This window comes from Ambystoma mexicanum, chromosome 3p, assembly GCF_040938575.1.
Source record: "Ambystoma mexicanum isolate Mex_15411 chromosome 3p, UKY_AmexF1_1, whole genome shotgun sequence".
In the NCBI taxonomy this organism is placed as follows: Eukaryota; Metazoa; Chordata; class Amphibia; order Caudata; family Ambystomatidae; genus Ambystoma; species Ambystoma mexicanum.
The window spans coordinates 1,010,058,562-1,010,082,752 of NC_090925.1; the positions used below are offsets into that span (position 1 = coordinate 1,010,058,562).

The following is a 24,191-nucleotide window of genomic DNA, read 5'->3' on the forward strand; positions in this document are numbered from 1 at the left end:
GATTCTCCTAGAGGTCTTTGCCCTTTGGGGGACCCCTCAAGTGGATCTCTTCGCCTCCAGTGTCAACCGGAAGTGCGAAAGGTTTTGCTCGCAGGAATTTCCTCCAAAAGGAGCCTTAGGAGACGCATTCGGGGTGGAGTGGCCATTCCCACTGCTGTACGCGTTTCCTCCAGTCCCCATCATCATGCAAGTGTTGCGGAGGTTATGGAGGTTCGGTTCCCGGATGATCCTCATTGCTCCGGCGTGAGCCCGGAGGACGTGGTACCCGGACCTTCTAGACTTGTCCATCTGCCCTCCACGTCGTCTTCCCTACTGAGACGATCTGCTCTCACGGGAGGGGTGGTCAGGTTCTCCATCCAGAGGTCAGATCCCTCAATCTTCACGCTGGGCTTCTGAAAGGCTGAGGTATAAGGATTGGGACCTCCCTGAAGACGTGATGGAGGTGTTGCTCTCGACCAGGCGGCCGGCAACAAAGTCTCTGTATCGTTGCCGTTGGAGAAAGTTCTGCGACTGGTGCAGAGTTCAGAATGTGGATCCTTTTGAATGCGACATTCCCATGGTTTTGTCTTTTTTGCTTTCTTTGGCCCACAGGGGCTTGCAAGTGGGGACCATTAAAGGTTACCTGGCGGCGCTGTCCATATTTAAGCACTCGTCTGAAGAGTGTTCCTATTTTAAGATTCCTTTAATTTTGCAGTTTTTGAAAGGGCTCACTAATGTGTTCCCTCCGTCACCTTTTTTGGTGCCAGGTTGGGAATTGAACCTTGTTCTTAAGTTTCTTATGGGTGCTCCGTTTGAGCCTTTACATTCTTGCCCTTTGAGGCTGTTAACTCTGAAAACTGTGTTTTTAGTTGCGCTTACTTCTGCTCGCAGAGTGAGTGAGTTACAGGCACTTTCAGTTAAGCCACCATTCACTGTGTTTCACAAGGACAGGGTTGTCCTTAGAGTTCGTCCTTCTTTTCTTCCGAAGGTGGTTTTGGAATTTCATTTGAGCCAGAAGGTTGTTCTTCCGGCGTTCTATCCGCCTCCACATCCTGGTAAGGAAGAGGAGAGGCTCCATAGGCTTGATCCTAGGAGAGCGTTGAGCTTTTATATCTCGCGCATGTCCCGGGTCACAGTGGACGATCAACTTTTCCTTGGTTACGCTGGAAAGCGTTTGGGACAAGCTGTGACGAAACAGACTTTGTCTCGTTGGGTTATTTTAGCTATCTCCGAGTGTTACCGCTTGGCGGGTAAGGACCCTCTGGCTGGCTTGCGGGCCCATTCTACCAGAGGAGTGGCTGCTTCTACTGCCCTGCAGAGGGGAGTTCCTATTCGTCACATCTGTGATGCAGCCACCTGGGCTTCAGTACATACTTTTGTACGTCACTATTCCCTCGATTCCATCAGAGGGCAAGATCTGGCCTTTGGCAAGGCAGTTTTCTATTCCGCAATTTGATTGGGCATGCTAAATTTGTATTCTAAATTCTTTCCCACCTCCTTGCTTGGTACTGCTTTGGGAGTCTGTCATAGATATGGAATACATTGCAGGACCCAATCCCCCTCGAAGAACAAGTTACTTTCTTACCTGGTAACGTTCTTTCGATGGGATGGCCCGAAGACGTATTCCATATCGCTCCCTCCCTGCCTTCCCCGCTGCAGAATTTCTTTTGCGATTGCAGCTTGCGTTCCGCAATGCCTTGTGTGTCTGACTGGCAGAAAACTGGTGGCACACGTTCTGGGAAAAAACTATAACTGAGGCTATGGGCGTCGTGCGTCCTACTTATCACATCGGGTGACGTCGGCCGTCGGAGGAGGTCCTCGGGGACGGCGCATCGACGTCATCGACGCAGGACGCATCGGCGCATCGACGTCATCGACGCAGGACGCAGACGCCAAAGATTTTCCGAAGCAGCACAGCTGTGGACATTAACTGTCATAGATATGGAATCTATCAGGGGCAGCTGCAATCTTCCTTTCGTTCCTTTCCCCGTACTCACCTTTGTCCCTCGTTTTCCCAACATGCCCGTCCTCTCCACTCTGTTTCTTAACCTCCCATTCCATTCTTCTTCCATTGCCCGCCCCAAAGGTGTTTCGTCTAGTCTCACTGGTACTCCCCCTGCTGCAATCCCTATTCTCCTTCCTTCTAATTCCTCTTCCTCTATATCACACCACAGTTCTTCCGCTCCACCCGATGTCATACCCTCTCCCATTGTTTCCCCTTCAGGCCTGTGTTGCTCTAGTTCTATTATCCTTGTTGGTTCATCTTTTATTTGAAACAGTATCTCTCCCTTCTTTCCCCTTCCTCTACGGATCTTTAGGGGGTCCGTGATCTCTGTGTTTGATCGACCCTGGGAGTACCTGATCCACTCTGCTCGCACATATCTCTTAGCCTGGTCAGTTCACTGCAGGTTAACGATAACCTTGAGTCGAAATCTTCTGTGAACTTTCCGAAATCTATTGCCAGGGTACTCGCTTGTCCACTCGCTCTTGGGCACTCGTATGGTGGGGGTGCTGTGGATCGTGGTGTGGTTGGGGATGTGGGTTTTGCCACATACACCGGGTCACTGTATCCCTCAGCTGGCACTGGTTTGTTTAAGAGGGGATATATTTGTACAACCTCTACTGGCCCTTCCTTTTCTTTGCCCTCCTTTCCATTATTCTCTATTGCCAGGGGAGATGCAACATGTTCCTGTATTTGCTCTTTCGTTTTTACTGGAGGCACCTCTTTAAATAATCCCCATAGATCTAATATCTCTCGCCTATTCTGCAATTGTTTTCCTTTATATTTTACAAATAGGCAAGTGGTCATCATATCCAGGACATTTTTAGCAAATGACCCTCCCTAGGGCCATACCTGTGGTAGCCCTTCTCCTTTTAATTCCATGATCCACTGATCATGGTACTTAGTTATCCTCTCCGCATGACCTGGTAAATTCTAACAAATATGGGCCTGTGGTGTTTCCGCACCCATGTTAAGTTCTCGTCCCCCCTTATACCTCTTGCTGGTGTGGGTACGTTATGGAGTTACAATACTAACTATACCGGTATTTTGTTGTTGCTATACCATTTCTATACACCTTATACACAAGCCTTAAAAAGTGTCACACTTACAATGACCTCTTATTCATTGGACATCCGTACAGTTATTTTAGCCGTAATCAAAAATGCAGTGAACACAAAAGACATAACAAATTCAGTACATGACATTGACCGATACAGTTCACATACAACACATAACACATACCCTCCCTGTCTTCTCTCAATGCTCTTATTAATAAGGATCTCCCTTATCCCAGTACTTTACACCCCTTATCCCTTAGGCTGTCTGAATATCTTCCCGTCGATCAGAAAAGAAAAAGAATAAAGCGTTTCTAAATTGTACTCCGAGTCTTCCCTTTATGCGAGACTCCCACTTATTTCTTCTATTTTCCACTTATTCCCAGTACCAGTCAAGATAGCACTATGCGGCGCTGCTTTGTACCCCCTTGCAGAGCTAGGTTCCCGTCTTCCCTTTTCTCCTTGTAATCTCCTTAACTTATCCTAATGGCCATATGCAGAAAAAGAATTGAGATAATATCTACTATACTCCCAAGAACCCCCCCTAACTTAGTCCGACCTCGTATACTATGCTCTACACCCAACTCCTTTTAATGTCGCTCGCACTTGATACTCACGTGTCCGTCTTGATCCGAGACCCTCTGGACCCGGTCCGTCTAGGCGCTGCTCCACGCTCAATGGCCGCCACCGGCGAGCAGTACTATGGGTTTTGTGAAGTAGGACCCATACCCTCTCGCCCTATTGCGTGCGCACGTCTAAGCGTACCAGTCATAGGTGGGCAGCTCTCTTAAAGGGGCATGCCGTGCGTCTCTGTTGTGGCCGGGGACTTCTCGTGCCAAAAGGAACAAAAGGACAAATCACATCCTAGGGTTCACCACTTGAAAGTGAGCGTTCCCCAACAAGGCATTTAGAACTCCCCTGTGAGAGTCGATAATGGACACACCCCAAATGGGAGTGAGACCAAGTACAAGTGCGGGTGAAGTAAAAAGGTAAAAGTTTATCTAAACCAATCTAGGGCAAGCAGAGATCTCTGCAAACTCCGAGAGCGCTCTGCTGGACAATAGAAAGACATTCAAATTTATTACAAAATGACGTCATCAGTGAGGTAAGCTATAGGGGGCACATAGTCGAGGGGAATGGGTGGCGAAAACTGGATACTATGTGGTGTATACGGGTGGTGCTCCATGATTGGCGGAGATGCACGTGGTGCCAGTGCGGGGTGCTTGAGTCAGCTGGGCTCATCCGGGTGGAGCACTGGGTCCAGGGAAGTTCAAGCTAATACAATTTATGCTACATAACAGTTGCCCTTGTGGCCACACATACTTTGACTATCTTCTGTCTAAGTTAACACATGAAAGATATACTTTTAAACGTTTGACAAGAACAATAAGAATGAGAACACATGGGTTCAAGTGGCAAAATTACTCATAAGATTATGGTGTCACATTCACCAATCATTCTGTTAGATCTCCTAAGGCAATTATTTATTGTTTGTTTGTGTGAGAATATATTGCCACACAGAGGGTCAGGGGTGAGCTTGGGTGGTACACTTCAGGAAGGGCATGCACTCTTACTTCAAAAATCATTCCAGCTAAAATGTGGGGCTTATTGCTCATATTTCATTAACCAGAGTCTGGGGGTGCCAGGCAGAGTCAGGATAGCGTCGTGAGTTACGGGGGTTGAGGGGAGGGTGCATGCTCGGTGCAGGCTCAGCGAGAGGGGTGAGAGGTGATATTTGTAGCATCACCTCATTTATAGGGCCGAGCCTTCGAATCCTGGCCCAGCCAGAGTGGGGATAGGTTGGGGGCTGTGCACTCGGTGATACTTGAGAGGGGTGAGGGGAGAAATGGCCCCGTAGCACGCTGGGCCGTGCATTCACTACGTTGTGAGGAGCACACATAAAGCTTACATTCAAATGAGGTAGAAATAAGTGTGTGCCTTGGTACAGTGAAGAATCTGCAACGTTCTGCTTTTGATTTGGCATGCATAACTCAATGCTCAGAGGGTAAACAAATGCTATAAAGGACGCTCTATTATACAATCGGCACCCATTTCATTAAATCCAAATATTTGCAATACTTAATTGAGTACATTTGAAATCATACAATTTTAGGACATCGTTGTGTATATATGGATGTCGTACATTACTTTGTGTATTGTGCAGCAACAGTAATCCTTGATTATTAATGAAAGGCCTAGTCATACATTTCATGGTTTCGTGTGCGATCTGGGATGGGTGAGGGCCATCTTATTTCAATATGTACAATCAGTCTCATGGACTCGAAGCGAATTTATCGTCCCTCCAAATTGCTTAGCTGCATGGGTGAAACAGGGTGGCACACAGGCTTAGCATACATTTCTGGCACTTCAAACGGGGAACAGGGTTGGGAGTTATCCACGGCATGAATGTGGTGGGGGGGCTGTGAGAGGACAGGATATGTTTTAAGGAGGTAGCTTGTTTTTCTCAGACCCCAGCTTCAGCCCGCTCATCTGCAGGTCAATGATGGACTGCGGTAGGTGAACGATAGTGTTTGTAATGTAGCTTGTTCGTGTCTAGTCTCCCGTGGGAACAGGCCTGCAGCAGAGCCGCCAAGGGGAGGAGGGTGAGGGTGGCATCGGGCTCGCTGCGCGCGGTCAGGAGGGGAGAGCTGCAGCCCTGCAGACTGCTTGTGCCAATGAGGCCTAAATTATCATGTTCAAAATGGAGTCTGAGTGTTTCACAAAATGGAGTCGGGTATCATCCTAACAGATGAGCATTGCAGCCACATGTATCGGTCCGCAGTCATCCTGCATCCCTGCCCATAGGCGCATGGGTGGCTGCTGGACGAGTCATAGTCTGAATGCTTTGGAGAAACGGAGGGGAGGGGGACCATAAATAGCTTTCCTCCCATACAATATTCAGATGACTCTAGCTCCGATGTGTGGAGCCCCGAAAGAAAATCTGAGTCATTTTATATTGTTTTGCCCAGGTTATTGGGAGATAAGAAAACTGACAATTCTACAGATTATAAAATGTATGGATTTACATCAGTGTAGACCCGCCATGATGTTTCTTCTGACGGCGGGAACTGAACTTTTGGCATGGACCTTATTGTCCTACTTGAACTATGTATAGAAGAAAGGGTTTTTTACGGGGATACGATGCTGCATTTTATTAACTTGATAATGCATGGTTTTACTGTTTTCCTCTTTTAGAATTGAAGAATTTGTTCTGGAGAGTGATTTATCTACTATGTATCATTTGCTTACAATTCTGGCATGTTTTGTCTGTGTTTCCATGTTTCTTTTATCCAAATAAACATAACTAACAAACTGACGTTCGCAAAGCAAACTCAGAGCCGGAGGCGGCATCGGAAAGCCGATGCCGCTGCCAGCTATGAGGTACTTTTACTAATGTTTACAAAGGTGTTAGCAAACTCTCAAGACGGCGGTGGCATCAGGAAGCCTGATGTCGCCGCCAGCTACGAGTTCATTTTACTAAGGTTAGCAAAGCACACTCAGATCCGCCGGCTAGGAATTAGTTTGACTAACTTTAGGAAAGAAAGGTTACATATACATCAAAGATCGGATTGGGTTACTCACTAGAGCCCTGCTCGAATTCGGTGAAAGAAAATTGATGCCAATCACATAATAGTGACATAATTAACAAACTGAACAGGCAATCAGCTACTGCTTACATTTCAAAGCACTAGAGCAACCCCCCACAAATCAGTAAATAGATTTTTCAGAACCGTTTTAAACCAAATTGTAAGAACCTTGTTTATTTTAAATACAAAATACAGTACAATGTGTAACATGCTGCAGTAAATATTTTAAAGCAGCAATCAAGTTAAATAACTTTTTAATAACATTAAAACATCGCAGCCACCATTTTGGAAGGACACATGGCTGACAAATTCACCACACAGTAGAAAATCAGCCAAAGAGTGCAAAAAGACGTGTGTTGTGAGTGGCGATGGGTGGGAATGGGAGGAAAAACCTATAGATTTCACTTGGCGATGGTCGTTACATGCGTGGCACACATGGCCAAACTGCATAATATCCATATGTCAACCTACATTGAAAAGCATTATAAACCTGCATCCAAAGCCCCTATTTCAAGCTCTCGTGTTAAAGCTCTTATTTTAATGACAATCGTTTATTTTCTTTCGGTAGCGCTTTCAACGCCACCTAATATCCAAATCTAAAAACGGCCACAGAAGTCAGTAAGGCATAAGTTTCATGGCGCGTTTGTATGCGTTAACACACTTGCATCGTTTCAGCCCTGTCCTTTTCACTTCACCAACCTTGTGACTAACATCCTGCACACAGAAGGGAAGATCTCTGTACAGAAGAAAGGACTGTGGAGGGATGCTATGAAGACTGCAGAGTATGCTAGGGAAAACATATCCACCCATTTCACGACATCTGTTTCAGTGAATGCTACTTCAGTGCAACCTATTTCAATTAAAAGTAATTTTGTTGCAAGGCCATTTCATGAGAAATGCACTCAGATTCTCAAACCACTTTTTTTGGTGCTAGTGTTGAGTTGTGCTGGTGCATCTATTAATCACTTGCACACAAAAAAGTTGCACCTCGTTCACAAAGAGCATCTGAATGTATGTATCTTTTCCCTTTCCGAGGCTCTTTGACCATTTGCCCAAACAAGGGAGGCGTTTCTGTGCATTCCGATGCACATCCCGAATTAAGACACAGGACGTGCTTTGAAATGTGCAGAAAGCAAACACATTTACCAGACCCTGCGCCTCATCACGAGTTTGGCAGTAGCCCTTAAATGTGGTGGTAACTGGGTTACCACTGCATTTAAGTGTACACCAATCGGGAATATGGCGTGTTGATTTTCGGCGCGCCTGGCAGTAATGGTGCTGAAAATTCCCCATTGGGGAATAACATTTACCACCCAACCATTGAGCCAGCGGTAATACCACCAAACAGGTGGGCGGTAACACAAATAAAGTTGGACGGTATCCCAGTCAGGATACCACCCAATTCGTGATGAGGCCCCCTGTAATGATTTTCTTTAAAAAAGAAACTGCATCGGTATGAACTACTGTTGTTCCACTTGCATTTCTATTCTTCAGGCAAGTATAGAAATGCTTCTCTATTTGTTGTTGACATTTGACATAGACAGTCCCTTTAGTGGCTCGTCATTGTGAAAATGCACTCACAACTACCATGTGGGTGCTAGGAGCCTATAGTACATTACTGTTGGGGCTGTATGCAATGGGGCAAGCTAGTGCATGGTATGTGTTCCTGCACAGTTCCCAAGAAAGGTGTTTGTTACCTTTCTGAATAAGGTGACTTATGCATTTCTCAAACTGTCACAACAAGGACATCCCCTGCATTTGTTTTACTTGTACCGCTTTAGGAATTGGCGTATGTAGATATACAAACCTTCACCAAGTAACCCAATAAGAAACCTCAGGCAGAAGAGGTAGAGGCAGTATATATTGCCATACTTCACTGGTATAGCATCCCACCCCAAAATGATGGCCCACTAACACAGATAGCTCAGGAGGTTCACACAATGAGCCTTATACAGAGGAGTCCGTAGGAGGTTACGTTAACACCTTAACAATGAACTTCCCAATACAAAGAGAGCAACCGCCAACCTTGCAGAGCATGACTTTACAGTACCATTTGAAATAGGTAAAATTTAGCTTGCCTAATCATGTGATACAGACCACCTCCTCTAGTTCTTATCATTCTCCAGCATTGGATCTTTCATGGATTCACATGCTTAGAATATTCCCCGTCGTCAGGCTGAGAACCCGCGGTACATTTATAAAGTTGTTTTCTATAGGAAAAATTTCAACACTTCTGTGTCCTATCTATGTCGTTTTGGGCTGCTTACGCATGCCCCAATGGGACGTAGCAGTATAAATGCCCCACCTCCGCGGCTCCCTTCAGATTTTAACCCCTCCAAAGTAGAATGGGGTATATATCATTTGCATACAGCGGAGGCCGGCGGGCGCCTGTGAATCCATGAAAGATACCAATGCTGGAGAAATGGAGTTAACAGGTAAACTATTCCCTTCTCCAGCATTGGATCCTTCATGGATTCACATGCTTAGAATAGATTGTATAGCAGTACCCCTGATTTGGCGGTGTGAATGCAAACCAATACCATCCTAAGCACACATTTTCCCTTTTTTTTTTAACTTCGGCGGTTACACGTTAGCTTAAAAACAACAACAGTAACAATAATATACATTAAGATATATATATTGATTAAAGGACATTCCCCTGAATAGGGCTTACCTCACTGAAACAGATGACGTAGGACTGCTCGTCCCATCTGTACATCGTCTGCATGCTGCCGTTCGAGGCAATAATGGCGGGTAAATGTATGTGGCACCGACCAGGATGCCGCCTGACATATCTCCCAGAGGAATCCCGGCCCACAACGCCGAAGATGAAGTTCATCTCGTGGAATGGGCTCTCAGACGCCTTTCCAGCGGCTTCCCTGCTTTCGATGACAAAAGGCAATTGTCGACGAGACCCATCGAGCCAGTCCTTGTTTTGAGATCGCCTTTCCTTTTGCCCCCGGCCCATAAGCCACAAACAGCTGTCTTGTATTTCTAAATTGCTGAGTACGATGAAGGTAACATTTTAGTGCTCTTTTCACATCCAATGTATGGAGAGCTTTTTCCGCGACCGATGAAGGAGTCGTGAAAAATGTAGGTAGTACAATCGACAAATGTTTATGAAAGACCGTAGGAATTTTCGGTATGAAATGAGGGTTGGTCGCCAACACTACCTTGTCTTTAAAAAATCTCAAGTATGGAGGATCAATGACTAGTGCTTGTATCTCCGAGAGTCGCCGTGCTGAAGTGATAGCCACCAAAAAAGCCAACTTCGACGATAAGAATTTTAAAGACGAAGAAGCCATAGGTTCAAAGAGAGCTTTCATTAGTTACGTCAACACTAGGTTAAGACTCCAGTTCGGAGGAAACTTTTTAATTGGGGGAAAGGTACGAAACAAACCTTTCATAAAGTGTTTTATCAGCCGATCACTCAACAGTGGTGATGAATGCCTTCTACGCGCTCTCCCCCTGCATCATACGCTGGCACCGAGGCCTGGCGTATGAGGGCATCTGGACCCTGACAGTCGCGGCACCTGGAGCGCTGCGGCGGGTGCAGGGGCTCCTACATCCCGGCATCGGATCGGCAGCAAAAACTACCCTGAGGCCCACCTGCATGTGGGGGCTGTGCCTCTCCATGAGCCCAACTGCCACAGTAACCCTCCTGGGCTGAACCACGTTCTACCTGCGGCAGCTGCCTAACCACGGATCTAAAGGTTAGTGCTACACTCCCCCGCGTGCTGGGAGCGGACGAACAGACCCGGGAGTGTGATCTTTTAAAAGGGGACTCTCTGCGTGCTCGGGTGCCGGGGCAGCCCAACCCAGTAGGTGAGAAAACTGACCTCTGCTGGGTGAGGGAACAGCCGTGCACTGCCCTGTATACAACTCCCACTGTCCCAGGACGGATTCGGGACCCTGCACCAGGCCCAATACTATACGGAACACTTTCCCCTGTCTCCCTGGCCTTCCTACAGCAGGGATTATAAAACCCTCCCAAATATAACTTCCACTGGGAGTTACCTCTCCCTGCTGGGGTGGGGAAAGGCCCCCCTTATCTTCTACTACCCCCCCTTTAAATACTGGAAGAGACTTGTGGCCTCTGTGGTGCTGACTGGACTAGCTGGGCCGGGGGTGCGTCCCAGCACCACCGTACTATACCCGTGACCATAACGCCACAACGGTGTATATCCACGACACCGTACTGGGTGACCGGGTGACTCCCTGACGCAGCTACCACTACTGCCGAGCTCCCCGAGACGAAATAAAAGTGGCTGTCAAACTCTCCAGCTCCTGTGCGGGGACTTGCAGTGCCATGGGGAAAGACAAAGGCAAGAAGACGACAACGCAGAGCACTCTGGACCAATATGCCATGAGCAACCCAACTGTATCAAAGGACACAGAGCCCCAAACAGCCCCCTCCCCGTCGACGGACTCGCTGACGCTGAAGGACGTGATGGCAGCCATTGCCAACTCTCGCTCCTCAATGGAGATTCACAGAAGTCTCCTTCCTCCGCCACGACCTCCAGAAACTCTCGTCCAGAACAGGAGAGGCGGAACAACGGATATCGGGGGTTGAGGACAGCCTCGGAGGTGTGCACCGGCAGCTAGCACAAGCAATGACTCGACTTAAAACATTGGAAGCACGACTCATTGAGGGCGAGGGCAGATTGCGTTGCAACAACATCCGCATCCTTGGGCCACCGGAACAAACTGAAGAACTTAGTGCAGAACTCTTCTTGGAACAATGGCTGGGGGATCGTTTTGCTCCCAGAACCTTTTTAAATTTCTTTTCCATAGAACGCCCACACTGGATACCGGCAGGGAAAGCGATCCCAGGAGCGCCCCCAAGAACGATAATTGCTAAGCTCCTTAACTATCGGGATAGGGACGCTATTTTGCAAATGGCCCGAAAGAAAGGTACTGTTACTTACAATGGTGCACAAATTGCCTTTTTACCGGACAACACTCGCAAAGTTCAAAAAGCCAGACAGTCTTTTGAACATCTGAAGAAAAAGCTCCACTCCATGAATGTAAAGTATGGACTACTCTTTCCGGCCCAGTTGAGTATTCTGCACCACGGTACCACAGTACATTTCACTGATCTGCAGGACGCCTGGAAGTGGGCCGAAAACCATATTGAAGGAGATTGGATGAGAAACGGCCCGGTCCCCGGAAGAAGACCACAAGCTCGACCAAATCGAGATTGACACGCTAGACAACCTACAACGGAGCCACAGGACAACCCTTGCGAAGATGCTGCACCTTAAAGAAATGGCAAAGCTGATACCCGATGTGCATATAGTCAAACACGGGCCGACCCGTGTGTTTTGTAAGGGGGCCTCTCTGACCATGGGACGCCAGGAAACTATGGAAGGTGTCGTGGAGCAACGCGGGTTTCGAGCTCGGAACAAAGGATCTGTGACCACACCCCATCTTCGCCAAGGAGACACGCTATCAGCGGCCACTATAGACCCCCCCTCCCACAACTGAACGCCCGACTTACGCTTTAATAGTCGGTTTGGCTGGGACAGAAACAGTTTACTAGTTAATTGCACTGGTTACCTAATCATCTAGGTCATCAGTGAAGTTCGGGCGACAGATACTTCATGTTGGGGAGGAGTATGGGGATGGGGGTGGCCAACTTACAATGTTTTCTTTTTTTATAGTTTTTGTTATTTGTTGTTCTCCAGTTGTCGGGTTCCTACACAGCTAACAGATCACACGACTTGCCACGTGCTGTTCTAATACATCCCTGCTATATCCAACACCTGCACACTATTACTGCTCCTGGGTCCCTCAGGGTCCATGAACTCGGCACGACACACTATGTATGGCACCCACACTAACCCGACCACCGCCGGCTGAACACCCCAGATCCCTCAAGCTGATGACATGGAACGTGAACGGGGTAGGCTCTGAGATCAAACGGCTCTTGTCACGCAGTTCCTGAATAGACACTCTCCTGATATTACCCTGATAACCGAGACACACCTAGCAGGGACCAATTGCACTTTCTTTCACAGATCCAACTATAGATCTGCACTGCATGCGGGATACACAATGGGGTCCAGAGGGACTCTGATCCTGGTACATAATCGCATTCCATTTGTGCCGTTAACAGTAGAACAAGACCCCAGGGGCCGCTACGTGATGACCCTTGGTACACACTGGGGGGAAACAATAGCAATTGTTTCCGTGTACTCACCGCTGGGACTGGGGGAGGAACTATTAGATGAACTAACTACCCTCATGGCTAAACATCAACCTGACAAGTGGTTTCTGGGGGGCGACTTTAACGATGTGATGTGCAATACTATGGACCGCACCCATATCAGATACTGCAACCCAAACACCCCTACCAAATTAGCCAGGTTTGTGTCAGCCTTGGGTCTCCGGGATGTATGGAGAGACCTCCATCCCGGAGCCAAAGGTTACTCATTCCATTTGGGGGCCCATGGCTCCCTGTCCAGACTGGACTATCTCTTCCTCCCGACCACTGACGTACACAGGGTAAAGACCGCAGAGCTGCTTCCCCGAGGCATCTCGGACCACTCACCGTTACTGTTGGTACTGAGCATGCAGGGTGTAGCTTCCCCCAAAACATGGAGGTTGAATGGCTACTATCTGGGCTTCCCTGATCTTATTGATCGCCTCACTGAGACAACTAACAAATATTTCAAAATAAATGATAATACGGTCGATAGTCCGGTAACAATGTGGGAGGCCTACAAAACGGTGCTAAGGGGAGAGATAATCTCCTGGACGACGAATAAAAAGAAGGAGCGGCTCCAGAAGATCTCCGAGGCAGAGATGAGTGAGTGGGAGACTAGGCATGTTCGGAGACTCTTAGATCCCTTAAGAATGCCAGAGAGCGGCTGCGGAGCATTGAGCTAAATAACGCTAAACTAGCCCACTTGGAGTCCACGGCAAGGGTCTATGAACATGGGGACAAAGCGGGTAAAATGCTGCCCTGGCTAGGGTCAACGGCATGTCGGGGAGATTACTACCCCACAGAACGAGAAGTGCCATTCAGATTGCGAAATAGCAGAGGCCTTTGCCAACTTCTATGCTGCCCTATACAACACCCCAACAACCCCACTGAATTGCTCATTCCTAGACGATATTACACTACTGTGCTTATCGGAACAGCAAAAAACACAGTTGGGCTCTGATCTCACAGAATTAGAAATCACTGAAGCCATAGCCCAACTACAATCTGGGAAGACACCGGGCCCCAATGGATTCCCGGTCGAAATTTGGAAGAAACTGGATGGGGAAAAAATAGCATAACCCCTCCATAAAATGTTCCTCCGGGCCCGCGAACAAGGCACCCTACCACTAGACCTACGCAAAGCCACAATAGTTGTTATTCCCAAACTGGAAAACCACCTGAGCACTGTGCCTCTTACAGGCCTATCTCGTTGATCAACAGTGAACCCAAGATCCTGGCTAAACTTTTAGCCAATCGGCTGCAATCGGTCATTTCCTCTCTAGTCCATCCGGACCAATGCGGCTTCATGCCGCATAAATCAACACGAATGAACATAAGGCAGCTCCATTTTCTGTTAGAGCGAGCCCCCATCATAGATGCGCCACTTGCCCTGTTAACGATCGATTTTGAGAAGGCATTTGATTCGGTCCAGTGGGACAGCCTTTGGGAAACCATGCGACGAATGGGATTTGGGGACACTTTTCTGAGCTGGATACAACTGCTCTACACAAACCCACAGGCAGAAGTAAAGGTAAACAAGTGGCCTTCTGAGCCTTTCCCCCTTGGTAAAGGAACACGACAGGGATGCCCCCTTTCCCCCCTCCTCTTTGCCCTCGCGATTGAAGTGCTCGCCTTGTGCCTTCGCCAGAGCAAGGCATGGACGGGATTTAGATGGCCGGAGGGACATGAGGACAGAGTGTCTCTGTATGCTGATGATTTATTAGTGTATTTGGGAGACCCAACCTGAACCTGTCCTGTGGTGACACAGATTCTCATTCGCTTTGGTGAGTTTAGCGGGCTGAAAATTAACTAGGGAAAATCCATCCTATTTCCGTTAAAAGGAGGAACACAGGCTGTTCCCCAACACTGCCCATATAAAATAGAAGAACACGACTTCCGGTACCTGGGGATTTGCGTATCGATAGCCCTAACACCCTACACAACCCACAATCTCGAACCCATTAAAGACCGTTTCACTAGCGACATTCGCCACTGGCGACTCCTCCCCTTCACGCTTATGGGCAGGGCCGCCCTTTTTAAGATGACCCTGCCCAGATTCCTGTGTGTCCTCCAAAATGCACCCCTTTCAAGATCCCCACCACAGACCATTGCTGCGCACATTACGACGGTTTGGAGATAGGCACATACTTTTGTAGGTTGGAAGGACAAAATAACTACCATGCAACCTCTATGGCATAACTGCAACCTGGCAAAAATGGGGATGCTTAGACCATGGTTCACATGGGAGGAGGCCGGGATCACGAAAATCGGGGATATCCTGGCGGATGGGAAAGTGGCCTCCTTTGAGACCCTACGACAGAGATTCCGAATCCCTGCAACCGAACAATACCACTACATACAGTTAACCGATGCCTTGAAGACACACATCCCAACAGACTCTACCGTTCCTGAGAGCACGCCCATAGAGCGCAATATATTCCCAGCATACATTCCCACCAAATGCACTTCTGTATTATATAATGCCATGTCCTCCTTTGCCACCCCTGAACTTACGCATCTTAAAACTAAATGGGAGAATGATGTGGGCATTTTAGACCCCGAAGATTGGATTCAAATCTTAATGCACCCCCGGGAGATTGCGATCTCTTCCAGAATCCACCTAGTACAGTTGAAAATCCTGCATCAAATGTATTATCCTAGAATGATACTATACGGATGGAAGTAAGCTTCAAGCCCCAATTGCCTCAGATGTGGTAGTGAGGAGGGAACTTTTATACACATCCTATGGGAGTGCCCCCGAGTTCCGGGTTTCTGGAGTGAGTGTTGTACCGAATTAACCAGGATCCTGGCCCGCAATATACTCTGAGATCTGAGGGTACTGTTACTGGGAAAACCCGATGAAAACGTTGCCAATAAATGGGAGGGGTTGCTCTTATATACGGCAATGGGATTAATGAAGCAGAATATTGCACATAAATGGGGCGCCCCAGACCCTCCGACGCTGGATCAATGGGCTGCTGATATAGAGACATGTGCATTGTTGGAACATAGGATTTACAATGCTAAAGGCTGCCCCAACAAAGCCTCCAAAGTGTCGGGGAAATGGGAATACCGAGAGACCCCTTAACTCCCGATATATAGGGGATGAAGCTGAGTAACGAACGTATATACTTAAATGTATGACCTTTGTTATTGGAGACATGATCAAGTCGTGTGTACATGGTTGGGGAAACGTTTGTCTTGAGTTTGTTGATTGATTGCGCTTGTTGTTTAAACTAATAAAAAATATATTATGAAAAAAAAAGTAATGGGGGATAAGTGGACAAGAAAGGAAAATTAGAAAAAACAAAATGATGAGTGAATTGAAGGAGAGTGTGAGGTTACTAGGGACAAAACACAGTAAATGTGGAGTTTCCTCACGTTTTGCAATAGAGAAAGGAGAGGATGACAAAAAAAAAAAAAAATAAAATAAAAAATAGAGAAAGGAGAGATATCTAAAAAAAAAAAAAAATAAAAAAAAAATAAACCTCAACATTTGCTTGAGGTGAAATGTCCCAAATAACCCATGAGATTGAGATGCTTGTATTGAATTGGCTGCAATGATTTGGGTTTACAGTTACATAGCTTTCATTGAAATGTCATACATTTGAATAGAGCTAATTTAATAGCATAATAGTGCAATGCTTCCGACGAGGAAGGACTCTACTTGCATAGAAAGAGAACAAAATGGATGCGGATAGAGCTAGCTGCAGAGAGGACTACTGGTGAGAGAGTAGAAAGTTGATATGGAATCGATATAATGGGGCGGTGGCATAATAATTGATTAATAAGAGATATATCTGCATGAGGTACAGTTTCAACCAGAAGAATGATCTGCTGTTTTTCTCTTTATTCAGGTTTTCACCTTTGTTCAAAATCTGACAGGCTGTGAAGACCAAGCCAAACTCTTTAAGGACGAGGTGAGGGGAAGACGATCACTTCAAACGGACGCCATGAAGTATCCCGAGTAACAGATTCCTTATCTTCAGCCCCCATCCCTATACTTCCCAACCGACAGGTCTTGCAATATGGGGCTCTCACAGTAGCTCTGCCAATGCCCCAATACCTTACCCTGCAATCCGACTGCAATGCCCCCAGACTGCAACATGCAACAACGCCTCACCTTTGCCCACTGCTCCCCATACAGAGTTCTGATAATGCACTTTTTGCTTAACATTAGCACCTGAGAGCGCTCCAAGTCAAAAGACCTTTTTTTTAAAAAAAAATGTTAAAACGATTTAGAAACACCACTCTGGGAACACTCAGAGTGGTATTTCTAAATCATAACTGTCAAGCCCCTGCCAGACGAGTGCGCGCATGGGCTGACCGGCCGACCAAGATGGGCAGGGGAAAACGGTTTACAGGTGTGTGTGTGTGTGTGTGTGTGTGTGTGTGTGTGTGTGTGTATGAAAGGGGACAGTGTTTGTGGTGGGGAGGGGGCTAGAGGAAGGAGTGGGTGTTGTCTGCGTGTGTGTGTTTGAGTGTTTTGGTATGTAAGGGGGTGCTGGTGGAAAAGGTGTGTCTGAGTATGAGGCGGGGTTGGGGTGGGGGAGTGGTTGAAAGGGGATTCGGGGGTGAAACCCCCATTTTCAAAGGGTGGAGGGGGAGGAATTCAAGTATTTCTAATAGTAAAGGCTGCTCAAAATTGGCCGAAATAAATCAATCTTCTTATGGTGCGGCCTTTCATATTCGAGATAATGACATAGAAACCCTAAGAGATGCCAAGAATCAGACAAAACACACAGCTCTGAGTATATATCAAGGTTACCCTGCAACAGGCTTAGGGCCAGATTGTCAAAACGTCTGTGGTTGCATTTTCTGCCCAACAAGGATGTCCCCATTTCACAAGGGGCATTTGAAATCAAATGCATTTTTTCCTGATTTGTACATTAGTCGGTGTTTCTGCACATTTTAAATGCATCCCAAATTCACAAAGGGGATGCACTTTATATTGTGCACCGAACAAAGTAATTCCTCTGTGCCTGTTTCATTCATTTCTTATTTTGTTTAAAGCTTTATTTATGTTCTGGGAAACTCTCATGTAGATACGTTTTATGCATGTTCTTTCATAACAAAGATGTGCATTGCATAACATGAAGTTCTACAATGGTCCCGAAATGTAAACAATCTAATGTCAGTGTCCTGGCGTATGGTCTCCAACTATTCCCCCACCCCCACTTTTATGACTTATCATTCCCAAATGATCCATCCCCCTTCGCTTAGTGCCAATTTCCATTACATATTCTAACCAAACCCCACAAGAATTCACAGTATTTAAAATTCCTCAACAGTATTGACTTGTAAAAGTGGTGTTCTCTCTCTTTCACCAATTCATAAAAAGGTGACCACACTTTAAGAAATGTATGATAACTCCCATTTGATAGGGCTCAAACTTTCTTCATGGCGATAACCCCAGATTTTTCCCTATCATAAAGTACCAATTGGATCCTCTGCAGATTTTCAACCCTGGGCCAGGACCATTCTTGCTGCGGTCACTAACTGTGTGAGCAAAACATGCTGTGCACCACTAGATGCATAGCTCCCCTTTGCCACAACACCCAACACCACTACTGTCGGATCCATAGGCATCTGTACCCCAGTTATTTCTTGAATGTATCCCAGAATCTCGTTCCAAAAGAATTGTGCCTTCGGGCAGAACCACCACATGTGACTTAAACCCCCCTCCACCACGCAGTTCCTGCAGCACAGCAGTGAGGAATGTTTGGCTATTTTATTGATGTGCTGAGGGGTAATATACCATACAAAACATATCTTGTAGACCGATTCCTTGATCGTGGCACGTTTGGAAGCCTTATGAGCCCTCCTTCATATTTGATGCCATTTGTCCTCTCAAATTGTAATCCCCAGTTCTCTTTCCCATCTTTCCATATAAGGCATCGTGTCCCCTAGTGCCGCATTATCCAGTAGATAATACCTCGACACACCTTTACTTTCAGTCCCTTTCTTCATTGTGATTTCTATTCCTATAGGTGATCTAGTTGCAGCTGCTTTCACCTCCCTATGCATGATTCAATGCCTAAGTTGGATATACTGAACCCTCTCCTTTTCAACATCTTGGAATTTACCCTTGCAATCTTTAAAGGAAAGAGGTGTTCCCTCCTTATAGAAATCTGCCAACACAATTTTGTGTGGAATTCTCCAGCCCCGGTATTATGTCTAATCATCAAAAAAGGTCCCAACCCTGATTTCAGCCCTTTCATTTTCAGCGCCTGATTCCAGTACCCCAACAAGCATTTAGTAGCCTCTAACAGCGGACCCTCTGCTTCTTGTGCAGAACCGCCCCAGAAACAGGAGAAATCTTAGAGGAGTGGACATAACCCTTTGTTCCACATAACACCAGCATTTACAGCCCTATTGCAAAGACCAATCCAACATGGACAATCTGGGCCAGTATCAAAAGTCTCCTAACCTCTGGAATTCCCAACCCACCCAACAATGGGGGACGAGTAAGAACCATCCTGGAAACCCTCAGCCTTTGCCTACTCCGTTTAAAGGAAAACATTTAGTTCGGCAACATTTTAACCATTAGTGATTGGACCTATATCGGAAGTGCTCAGGGTATATTTAAGAGTCTAGGAAGAAATGTAATTTTGACCGCTGCAATTCTAGCGAACCAGAGTAGTTCCTGCAAATCCTATCACTTCAAGTCCTCTATGAATCTCTTCCAAAGAGGGGGAATATTCACCTTGTATAACTCCTAAAGTCTACCACAAGTGTCACCGCTAGTTAATCAACACGCTCTTTTTTCCCAAATGAGAGATTTGTTTGTTTGTTTGTTTTTATTATTTGGAATGCGCACCTAACCCAGAGGTAGCAGGGCGCAAAAGCAACAAGAGGATTGTATAACTTAGGTTACATAAGGCACTGTGGATGAAGTCCAGCTATGGTTACAGTGCTGGACACATCAATAACATTAAAAACAGATACAATCAGTCATATTTACATAAAAATATACACGATTTACAAGTTTTATATTATAGCTGAGCATAGAAGGTCAGTGAGAGTACCAATATTTAATTGTCATGTTCTTTAATCCAGTGGATAAGATTAGATCTAAATTGTAGGTAAGGAAGGTCTTCCCTTAGGGATGGCGGTAGGGAGTTACAATGATGTGCTGCTTTGACAGGAAAGCTGCTCCCCCCGGTCGTAGTACGTTTGAATATAGGCACCAGTCAGAGGTTGGAGTTAGCCTTTCTGGAAGGACGGCAGGATGCTTGTCTAGTGAATCTCGTTGTAAGGTATTGAGGAGCAGAATGGTGGAGGCATTTGTGAGTCAGAGAGACAGATTTAAGGAAAATCTTGTCTTTCGTGGAGAGCCAGTGGACAGATCTTCTAGTATCTGAGATGTGGGCTTTCTTCGGGAGACTTAATGCTGCTCTTAAGGCATTATTTTGCAAGATTTGAATCTTGTTCGTAATGGAGAGCATTTCAATAGTCCAATTTGGACAGGATCAAGGCTCTAGCTAGGGTAATGCAGTTATTAGAAGAGAGGGAAGGTTTGGCAGCTCTGATAAGTTTGCAGGTATAGGAGGTAGCGGAAGCCATAGCATTTACTTGTTTTTTGAATTTTAGTGTGGAGTCTAGATAGAAGCCGAGGGTTTTGACCTCCTTAGCCACGGCAATGATGTTATTGTCGATTTCGAACGAGGAGTAGTTCTGGCCTAGTTTGTTGAGATTAGCTGTTGGGCTTAGGATGAGGAGTTCCGTTTTGTCATCATTCAGGCGTAGACCGTAAGAGGCCATCCATGCCTGGATGATGAGGTACACTCTGTTAACAAAGGCCAAATCCTTGTCATAATCCTCCGTCAGCGGGATGAGGATCTGAGTATCATCGGCATAATTAGTGTAGGTGATACCTAGACCATCAAGATCATCGAAAAGGGGCTTTGTGAAGATGTTGTACAAAGTGGGAGAGACACAGGAGCCCTGTGGCACACCACAGGTAATAGGCATTCGGTCAGCGGCTGCTAACGGGGAGAAGACTCGCATTGTTCTGTTATTGAGAAAGGACTGAATCCAGTTAATTGCCTCTTGGGAGAAATGGGCTGCCGACTTTAAGTGGTTGCAGAGGATCTCATGGTCCATCAGATCGAATGCTGCTGAGAGATCGAGAAGCAACAGTAATGCCGTCTTACCCTCATCTCATCTATTTGTGCCTTAAGGTCTACAAGAGCGGTCTCAGTTCCATGTTGGGGTCTGAAACCTGACTGTCGGACTCCTAGAAGGTGGTTGTATTCAAGGTAATGTTGGATTTGTAGGCATGCTATTTTATCAAGGATTTTAAGTAGGAATGGCACTGTGGTAATAGGGCGGTAGTTAGTAGGGATGGAAGGATCTAAATTTTGTTTTTTGAGGAGTGGGAGGACCCAGGATTGTTTCAGGTTATTAGGTATGGTGCCTGAGGTGAAGGATGCGTTTATAAGTTTGGTGATAAAAGGGGAGAGTTTGCGAGCTGCATCTTTTATGAGTTGTGCTGGGCATAAATCACCATGACAGTTCGAAGGTTTGAGAGTAAGGATTACTTTTTCAACCTCTTTGGCGGATACTTTGTGAAAGTTAAAGTGGGGAATGGCCGCATATGGTGGAGTCAAGATAGATTGCGGCGCTTTCACATTAGTGTTACTAGGTTTGGAGGCAGCTTTTTTGTTGTTGATCTTGGTTTGCAAGGTTATAATTTTATTGGCCAGAGCATTTTGTATGCCCGTGCACCAATTTTTGTCCTTGAGGCAGGAGTCTGGGTTTGGATATGGGATTCTACCTCTTTCAGAATTGCGAAAAGCTCTTTGATATTGGACTTAGCTTGGGAAATTCGGAGGTTGTAGGAAGTTTGTTTGGTAAGGATGATTTCTTTTTTGTAGAGGGAGGCTTGTTTACTCAGGTTTATCTTGTTGGTCCCTGATGGATCTAGTCTCCATATTTTTTCGCATCAGCATTTCTCTTGTCTAATTTCTTGTAGGTGTGGAGAGAACCAGGTATTCACATGTTTGTGAGGTTTGCTATTTCTCATTTTCAATGGTACTATGACATCAAGGGATCATAACATCACTTTGTTGTACATATCTACCATAGTGAAGGGATCTGTGTGGTCTGAAATAGAGTTGAGAGTGGGTAGTATCAGGGGGATAAGGTTTCGGGAGTAATGTTTCTTTTATTTCTGGTGGGGACAGCTGGGGCTATACTGTCGGTATGCAAAGGAGGTGAGGCCTCTAGTGATGGTGGTCAGACCAGGTTATTCCCGGCTCCATTCCAAAACTCTTTTTGGCTGTTCAGAGGAAAGGGGGCTATGGATTAGTGATGTAGTAATCACTACAGTGAGTGACGTGGTATTTCCTCCTGCTTAATCATCTATTCTTACTGCTACTCGTTAGTTCTTATCCCTCCTCCTCATCATTCTTCCTTAATGATAAATTGTCTTTCCAACCCTTCATACTTTAATGCTCCTCTCACTAATCACCTTTAGTTTTCATTCCTCCTTCTCAGTCATCATTAATACTCCTCATTTCACACTCTCCTCCTTACACTTTTCTCCCCCTGATTTTTGATACCTTGCACCTTCACTTGTCCTTACCCCTTAGCCATCCCTCATCACCCCTGCCTTCTATTTCCCATTGTACTTTCTTATTCCGAACTCCTTGACTCTGATTGGTTAAAGTTGATCAATAAATACAACTGTCTTTCCATCTGCACATTGTTAGAAAACATGTTACAAGCGCAGTACCAGCAGCACACAACTTAGAGGACATGTGTTTAGCTGACCCCTGTTTTGGGTGCAACAGGTTAGGCAGAGGTGCTGGAGTTAACAGGACCTTCTGAGAGACAACAATAAATTGAAACCAGCCAGGTTTACATTAGTAAAATGTAAAGATAAAAAGTCTTTTTTTTTATTGTGTTACGGTTTAAAAATATAAACCTTTTACAGTCACATGTAAAACCAAAACATGACTCAATACAAACAAATAATTGATGGGATCAAATCAATTACAATCACCAAGCAAACGTTTGAATGATTCCAACCAAAATTCAAAACATTTACACCCCATATTTAAAGGATTAAAACAGTTCAACTGGACAATATCCCTCAGATACCATCACCAAGCAGATGCCTAGATAATTCAGCGTACAATCTGCATAAAGCCTGCTTTTTCACCCCACATTAAAAGGGACCAGAACAGGACGTCTGAACTAGAACAAGAGACACCCTCACGTGAAAGTTCACATTTTTGTGAAAAAGGGCAGTCCAGAATGAAATGTTTAAGAGATTCTAGAACAGACTGCTGTTTAAAAAATCTATAGCGTAATGGTCGACCTGTATATTCTAATCATGCTGCTAGTCATTCCAAAGTTTTAAATTAGTTTAAACGAAATCGCATGTACACAGTGTGAAGTTTGTTACATGGAAACAACTGAACATACAGAGGCAACGTAATTCTCTTCCAAGCAAACACAGCAAGTCCTTGTAGGTTTTATAGGTCCCCAAATGTTCTATTGTCTCTACCCATTCCATAGAGAACAATTTCCTTTTTGTTGTGTCTGGTCTGTTTCTCAGTTCATTTTCTGAGGATTGGATTTTATGTAGAATGTCCGCCATCCTGGTCCTAAAGACAGTGTGTGATTCTGATGAGTTGAGGGCTATGATCTGTCCCAAATAGATATAAAGAGTTTGATGGAGGCCTTAGCATTTTTGCATAGCAAGACAACTGTCTCCAAATAGCTCTGTATCGTAGTGAAATAAGACCCAACTCATGTCTAACGACCGAGTTAGGGATTGAGTTAGATAAGTAAAGGGTCTCTTTCCAGATCAAACCCTGGAGGGTGTTTAAGTAGGAGGCTAAATTGAACTGCGTAATGTCCAGTCCATGAAGTAAAATAGGTTCCACTTTCGCCAGGTAATATCTGATGAGAGGGAGCAGTGAACATGTGCACAGTTAACTGTAAAGTCTGTTGAGTTGATTAACCAAAGGCCGTGATTTCTCTCTCAGAATATTCTTTCACTCGATCTTAGAACTTCGGTTAGACATTGTGTAGCCCAGATATCTAATGGTTGTGACCCTTTCCAGTCTCTGCTTGCCCACCCTCCAGAACATGGTTTTAGGTTTTTTCTTGGTGGTGTATATCATAAGGTTATTAACAGTGTATACAAAACAATTCTCTAACTTTCTCTGAAGATCCATTGGTGTTTGGTCAAACAAAATAAGGTAGTCCGCAAAGGCCAACCAATGTAGTCTAAGATGACCAAGTTTTACTGGGTAGTGTCTTTCGGAGGACCAAATGATGGGTTCATGTCACGTAGCAGGGCGATCATGTGTTGCAATGGTAAATTTAAAAAGTATCATCAAAGG

At 45.7% G+C, this 24,191-nt stretch overlaps 1 protein-coding gene across 2 annotated transcripts in view; it reads left to right on the plus strand.

Moving 5' to 3' along the window:
- Positions 1 to 24,191, plus strand: part of L3MBTL1 (L3MBTL histone methyl-lysine binding protein 1) — a 1,278,801-nt gene that overhangs the window by 1,249,016 nt on the left and 5,594 nt on the right. For both annotated transcript variants that reach the window (XM_069652331.1, XM_069652332.1), the window contains one exon: positions 16,689 to 16,751. In XM_069652331.1, coding sequence (XP_069508432.1) covers positions 16,689 to 16,751 — 63 coding nt within the window. The remainder of the gene's footprint in view (positions 1 to 16,688; positions 16,752 to 24,191) is intronic.